The sequence below is a fragment of the Triticum urartu genome, chromosome 1 (assembly GCF_003073215.2).
Source record: "Triticum urartu cultivar G1812 chromosome 1, Tu2.1, whole genome shotgun sequence".
NCBI lineage: Eukaryota > Viridiplantae > Streptophyta > Magnoliopsida > Poales > Poaceae > Triticum > Triticum urartu.
In genome coordinates, this window is record NC_053022.1 from 526,102,131 (window position 1) to 526,108,990 (window position 6,860).

At 57.6% G+C, this 6,860-nt stretch overlaps 2 protein-coding genes across 2 annotated transcripts; one reads left to right on the forward strand and one right to left on the reverse strand.

The window, feature by feature from the left end:
* Nucleotides 1-497: 497 nt before the first annotated feature.
* Nucleotides 498-2,282, forward strand: LOC125525632 (anthocyanidin 5,3-O-glucosyltransferase-like). Its single transcript, XM_048690640.1, has one exon. The coding sequence runs from the start codon at nt 561-563 to the stop codon at nt 1,986-1,988; it is 1,428 nt and encodes a 475-aa protein (XP_048546597.1). The 5' UTR covers nt 498-560; the 3' UTR covers nt 1,989-2,282.
* A 2,125-nt stretch (nt 2,283-4,407) lies between these two features.
* On the reverse strand, nt 4,408-6,162 carry LOC125525619 (anthocyanidin 5,3-O-glucosyltransferase-like). The gene has a single exon (XM_048690632.1). The coding sequence runs from the start codon at nt 6,084-6,086 to the stop codon at nt 4,644-4,646; it is 1,443 nt and encodes a 480-aa protein (XP_048546589.1). The 5' UTR covers nt 6,087-6,162; the 3' UTR covers nt 4,408-4,643.
* Between the last annotated feature and the right edge of the window lie 698 nt (nt 6,163-6,860).

Sequence of the window (6,860 nt, forward strand, 5' to 3'; positions counted from 1 at the left end):
AAGCATGGGTCGGGATCCCCGCATAGAGCGGCTACAGTCTCCTCTATACCTGACCAAATGGGCCGGGTTTTTCGGACCGGCCCGTGAGCACGCCGGCACGGCTTGTCTTGGGCCAGGCACGGCACGCGCTAAACGGGCCGGGCCCGGCACGCGGCACGCCCTGGGCCGTGCCTGCGCCTGAAGGCTGGGCACGCGGGCCGGCACGGCACGGCCCGATTAAGTTTTTTTTTATTTTTTTCTACATCTATATATGACTCAACATGTAAAAATAGGCTAAAAACGTTCAGTGCGTCAAATAATAGACTGAAAATATGCGGCCCACCGTACTAAACGGGCCAACGTGCCGACCCGTTTAGCACGCAGGCCGGCACGGCACGGCCCCATATAGTAATCATGCCCTGGCGGGCCGTGCCGGGCCAGGCACAATTACGATGGGCCGGGCCGTGCCGTGCCGGGCCGGCCCGTTTGGCCAGGTATAGTCTCCTCGGTCTCTCTTCCCTAAAAAAAGTCTCCTCAGTCTCTCACTGTTCATCAGCCTCATCGCCATCGGCGCGTCGCTAATGGAGGCGGCCAACCCCAATCCCACCGTGGTGCTGCACGCCTGCCTGGGCGTGGGCCACCTCATCCCCATGGTGGAGCTCGCCAAGCTCTTCCTCCTCCGCGGCGTCCCCGTCGTCATCGCCGTCCCGACCCCGCCGGCCTCCACCGCCGATTTCTTCTCGTCCACCGCCTCCGCCGTCGCCGGCCTCGAGGCCGCCAACCCTTCCATCGCCTTCCACCACCTCCCGCCCCCGGACTACCCCGACCCCGACCCCCACCCCTTCCTGCAGATGCTCGACCTGCTCCGCCTCACCGTGCCGTCCCTGCTCGCCTTCCTCCGCTCCCTCCCCTCCGTCGCCGCGCTCGTCCTCGACCTCTTCTGCATCGACTCCCTCGACGCCGCCGCCCAGACCGGCGTCCCGGCGTACATCTACTACACCTCCTCCGCTGGCGACCTCGCGGCGTTCCTCCACCTGCCCCGCCACTTCGCCACCACGGAGGGGAGCTTCAGGGACATGGGCAAGGCGCCCCTCGGCTTCCCCGGGGTCCCGCCGATCCCGGCGTCCGACATGCCGCACACCGTGATGGACCGCGCGGACCCGATCTGCACCATCAGGATCGGGCACTACGGGCGCATCCCGGAGGCCAGGGGCGTGCTGGTCAACACCTACGAGTGGCTTGAGGCGAGGGCCGTGGGGGCGCTCAGGGAGGGCGTGTGCGTCCCCGGCCGCCCGACCCCACCGGTGTACTGCATCGGGCCGCTGATCGTCTCGGACTCGGCGGCGGCGCAAGGCGAGCGGCACGCGTGCTTGTCATGGCTGGACGCGCAGCCGGAGCGGAGCGTGGTGTTCCTCTGCTTCGGCAGCATGGGCGCCGTGTCGGCGGCGGAACTGAAGGAGATAGCGCACGGGCTCGAGAACTCCGGCCACCGCTTCCTGTGGGTCGTGCGCACCCCTCCGGCTGACCCGGCCAAATTCTTCCTGCCGCGTCCGGAGCCAGACCTGGACGCGCTCCTCCCCGAGGGGTTCACGGAGAGGACACGAGACAGGGGGATGGTGCTGAAGATGTGGGCGCCGCAGGTGGAGGTGCTGCGGCACGCCGCCACCGGCGCGTTTGTGACGCACTGCGGGTGGAACTCCGTCCTGGAAGCGGCGTCGGCCGGGGTGCCGATGCTGTGCTGGCCGCAGTACGCGGAGCAGAGGCTGAACAAAGTGTTCGTGGTGGACGAGATGAAGGTCGGGGTGGTGATGGAGGGATACGATGAGGAGCTTGTGAGGGCTGAGGAGGTGGAGAGGAAGGTGAGGCTGGTCATGGAGTCAGAGGAAGGGGAGAAGCTGAGGGAGAGGCTGGCACTGGCCAAGGAGAAGGCCGCTGAAGCGCTGGCAGACGGCGGGCCGTCGCGGATGGCGCTCGCCGAGTTCTTGAAGCATTCGAAGCTCTCCACATGATCAAGCACACAAGATAGCTACAGGATTGGCCTTGGAATGTGTGATTCTAATGGTTTGAATCAATTCCCACCCTGAACTATGAACTTGCGCTTGTGGTGTTAAGATGATGTGGTGAAAGTTATAATAGCTGCCTCAGCAATATACTACTGAAATGATATGTCATAGCTCTGTGCTCCTGAATTCCACACTGAAGCTTTCCTCAGTTATGTTGTATTCAGAATTGACAGTACATGGGACTGTTGTATTTAGCACATGCTCCCTTGATGAATTGCTATGGTTATTATTTCGATTTTACTGGTGGCATGAGCCCTCCTACTCATGGCGCTGAAATGCGAAATCACAATAAGCGCCTAAACACGGAAGCACAACCTACTCATGATGTTCTTTTCTTGGAAGAACTCAGGTAAACCAACTACTTAAATGGAGTTGTTTCTATGTCAGCTTTTGTCCATTGCATTGCCCCTCTAGTCTTTTCTTGGCCTCCTGTGATCCACGCAAACCATTTTCATTGGTCTGTTGGTATAGCTTTAGTTTGTTGTGTGGAGCATATAAGCTAGACTGAAATATGTTTCTGTTTGACCTGCCCCTTTTGAAAGCTTTTAGAGACTACTCTGGTGCTGAGCACATCTCTGTTGCTGAAATGGATCTCATGGCATGACTAGGAGGGCTCACGGCACCAGCAAGCATTTACATAAGCATCTCTGTTGCTGAAATGGATCTGCAAGCTTTTTAATGAGCCTAATGTTCTTTGTGGCAACGGTTTTTTCAGAAGAAATACTTGCCTGGTGGTTCTTCCATTTTTATGTCTGTTAAGAAAGGATCACAGCTTTGAAATGGTCTGGAAAAGATCAAACACTGGTTTCAGTGGGGGAAAGTTTTTGTGGTTGGTAATGGGAGACAGGTCAGGTTCTGGCTAGATGTTTAGCTTGGCCATACTACTTTGAAAATCAAATTCCCTGAACTGTTCCTTGTGGCCCCTGATCCTGATATCTCGGCAGATAAGGGCTAAGGCTTATGATGTAGAGACCCACTGCCGGGATATTCATTTCAAACGAGCTTTCAGGTGTTCAGAATCGGAAATGCGGGAGGAATTTATGTCTTTGCTTCAGCCCATATACCTGAAGAATTGGGCTGACAAAAGTGTAGTGGAGTTTAACTAACAATAGTATTTATACTTCTAGTCCATGTATCCATTGCTGGCTTTCCAGGGAGTGTGGACTCCTTATCGGAAAAAAATATGGAAAATCAAGGTGTCTCTTAAGATTAGGTTCTTTGCTTGGCAAGCCGTTCTTGATCGGGGCTCCTCCTCCTTTTCTAAAAAATCAGCCGTTCTTGATAGTGGTGCGGACTAGAGAGCAAATCTCTTTTTGAGAGAGAGAGAATAGAGAGCAAATCTTGATTCCTCAAGGGCCAACTGAACTGATGGCCTTTGACCATCTGCTGTTTCAGTGTCTCATTGCTGCTTTCTTATGGGCTGTGTGGTTCGGGAGACGCTGGGATGACGGTGGAGTCCTCTGTCCATGCACCATTTCCTTGGTTGTCTGAATTATGGCTCGAATGGGAGTGTGAAGTTTATTTGGTATGGTGTTATGGCTGTTTGGCTTTATGGAGAACTCGAAACAACCTTATCCTGATCTTCTTGCAGCATTGGCGGGTTCTCTGGACAAGGAAGCAGGAGATCTTAGATCTTGTTCTTCAACAATGTTGATGCTGCCTGAGGAAACTGCGCTGATCTCTTCGCCAGATGAAGATCCTGGATGTTTTTTTGTTCTGCCCTTAACCGTACTGTCTTTTTACTTTTGCTGGTGGTGTTTGGTCTAGGGAGCTACTTTGTTTCTTTTGCATTTTATCCTGATGTTATAGGCCTGGTTGTCTAAAAAAGATTGTGCATCGTATGTGCAGCTCTACTAACACAGGCATTGCTCTCTCATGCATTTTGTGCTGTTCTTACCCTGATTTTGGTTTAGTTGTCTTAAGATAATTACACTTATTCTGTAATGTGAGTCTGTCATTGCCGAAGGAGAAGGCCGCGGAAGCGCAGGCAAACAGTGGATCGTCGTAGATGGTGTTCTCTGAGTTCTTGAGGTGATTAAAGCTCCCAGAGTGACCAAGCACAGAAGACAGCAACAAGATTGGTCTTTGAATTGTGTGATTTTGAAGGTTAGCACCGATTCCCTCCCTTGATCAGAAGTATGAACTATCTGTTGTGAATTTACAGGCTTGCAGCAGGTGGTGATAGTAGTTTTGCTATGCAGATTAGCTGCTTCAGCAATTATATTCTCAAAATGATATATGCCCATAGCTAGTTGTGCTTCCAAATTCCAAACTGAAGCTATGAAAACTGCAAGCTCTATCACAATATGTTAGGTAATAGTCAGTGCATCTGTTCAGAATTGACAGTCACAATGAACAGTTTAGATCCCCCAAAAAAATCACAATGAACTGCTGTATTTGGCGCATGCCTCTCTGATAATTTGGTGCCGACATTATTCAATTTGATTGATACAATAATTTGAGTGAGCAATGAGCCCTCCCTGCTGCACTGGACACACTAATGCAGTAATACAAACTCTATTTTTCTCCTATGCTGCTGAGAAAATCTGCAGGTTGTTACTACCAACCTTGCAGAGTACATCTGTCATCCAGCCAGCTTGATCAATTGTTGCATCCTCCATTCTCCAAATCTCCCAAGAACTCGGCGAATGCCACGTCAGAAGACCCGCCGTCGCCGATGGCGTCCGACGCCATCTTCCTCGCCGTCGCAAGCGTCTCCCTGAGCTCCGTCCCTTCCTCAGTCTCCATCACCAGCCTCAGCTTGGCCTCTATCTCCCCCGCCTTCACCATTCTCTTCTCGTATCCCTCCAACGGCACGGCGATCTTCATCTCCTCCACCATGAACACCTTGTTCAGCGCCTGCTCGGCGTACATCGGGTAGCATATCATCGGCACCCCGGCCATGATCGCCTCCAGCGCCGAGTTCCACCCGCAGTGCGTCACGAAGGCGCCGGTGGCGGCGTGCCGCAGCACCTCCGCCTGCGGCGCCCACATCTTCAGCACCATCCCTCTGTCCCGTGTCCTCTCCGTGAACCCCTCGGGGAGGAGCGCGTCCAGGTCTGGCTCCGGGCGCGGCTGGAAGACGTCGGCCGGGTCCGCAGGTGGGCTCCGTACGACCCACAGGAAGCGATGGCCGGAGCTCTCCAGCCCATGGGCTATCTCCCTCAGCTGCGCCGCGGACACGGCGCCGATGCTGCCGAAGCAGAGGAACACGACGCTCCGCTCCGGCTGCGCGTCCAGCCACGCGAGGCACTCGTGCCGCGTCTCGCCGTCCCCGCTCTTCTTGCCGTCGTTGACCAACGGCCCGACGCAGAACACCCTCGGCGTCGGCCGGCCGGGCACGCAGACGCCGTCGGCGAGCGCCTTCAGGGCCGTGGGCTCCAGCCAGTCGAAGGTGTTGACCAGGACGCCCCTCCCCTCCGCGATGCGCTTGAACTGGTACATCCGGGCTTTGGTCATGTCGCTCTCCTTGTCCTGCACCGACAGCGGCATGTCCGCCGCGCGGACCGGGCGCATGCCGGGGCTGCGCACGAGCGCCTCGCCCATGTCCTTGAACGACGGCAGGCCGGGGTAGAGGTACGGCATGTGGAGGAAGACGGCGAGGTCGCTGGCGGCGGAGGCGAAGAAGAAGTAGGCGGGGAGGGCGAGGTCGGCGGCGACGTCGAGCGCGTCGACGCAGAACATGTCGAGGAGGATGGCGTGGGCGGGGGCCGGCAGCGCGCGCAGGAAGGCCCGGAGCGCGGGGTTGGCGAGGCGGAGGGTGTCGTGGGCGCGCTTGATGGGGTGCGCGGCGGGGTCCGGGCTGGGCGGGGCCGGGAGGAGCCGGAAGGCGATGGAGGGGTTGGCCTCGGCGAGGCGCGCCACCGCGACGGCCGAGGTGGGGTCGCCGTCGGGCGGGTCGACGACGGCGACGACGGCGCTGTGGCCGCGGCGGAGCAGGTGCTTGGCCAGCTCCACCATGGGGTTCAGGTGGCCCACGCCCAGCGACGGGTAGAGCACGAACGTCTTCTTCTTCTCCGTCGCCGCCGGCGGCGGCGCAGCCATGGCCGAGATCGGGGGGAGAGTGTGTGCGAAGTGAAGGACGGGATCGGGGGGAATAAAAAGTCGGTTTTTGGCAAGGGTGAGTGGAATAAAAGTAGGCCACGACTGACGAAGGCTTGTACCGGCGGGTCATCACGTCCGTCAGTCCGTCTAGGTGAGCCATCAGCGGTGACGATAGCCTGGCACAGCACCCAAGTGGGAAATACGTGACGGCTCGTGGTTTGCACGCTGGCGCTCCTGGAATGGATTTTTTGTCGAAAGAGACCCTCTGCCCACTGGAATTGACAAAAGAGACCCCCTGCAGATGAAATAGACAAAAAAGACCCCCTCACAAGTGGCGGCAGGCGCGGCAGGCGACACGTGTCACCTGCCGCCACGCCATGAGGCGGCGGGCCCGGCCGCCACAACAGGAGGCGGCAGCCCGGTGTATAACGGTGTGTGCACAGTGCACAGTCCGGCGACGTAACGGGCCGCGCCAGGTGGGCCCGGCCGCCACCGGGTGAGGCGGCCGCCCCTGCCGCTGTCGCTACCCTGCCGACAAGGCCTGCTGCGCGCGGGCCCAGCAGGTGGGCCACGCCGCCACCAGCCGAGGCGGCCTGTCCTGTGCTGCTGCACGCGCGACAGTGCGCAGACGGCGCTGATTCCGAGGCGCGACAGTGACGGCTGTGACTCCGACGCGCGCGGGAATATGGACGCTTTTGGTTCTTTCGCCCGGGAATCAATCCTGCCTTTGCTTCTTTTGCCTCAGCGGATGCGATGGCACTGGGAATCCGAGGC

Coding starts and splice junctions, on each gene's coding strand:
- LOC125525632 (XM_048690640.1), top strand. CDS start 561: ATGGAGGCGGCCAACCCCAATCCCACCGTGGTGCTGCACGCCTGCCTG.
- LOC125525619 (XM_048690632.1), bottom strand. CDS start 6,086: ATGGCTGCGCCGCCGCCGGCGGCGACGGAGAAGAAGAAGACGTTCGTG.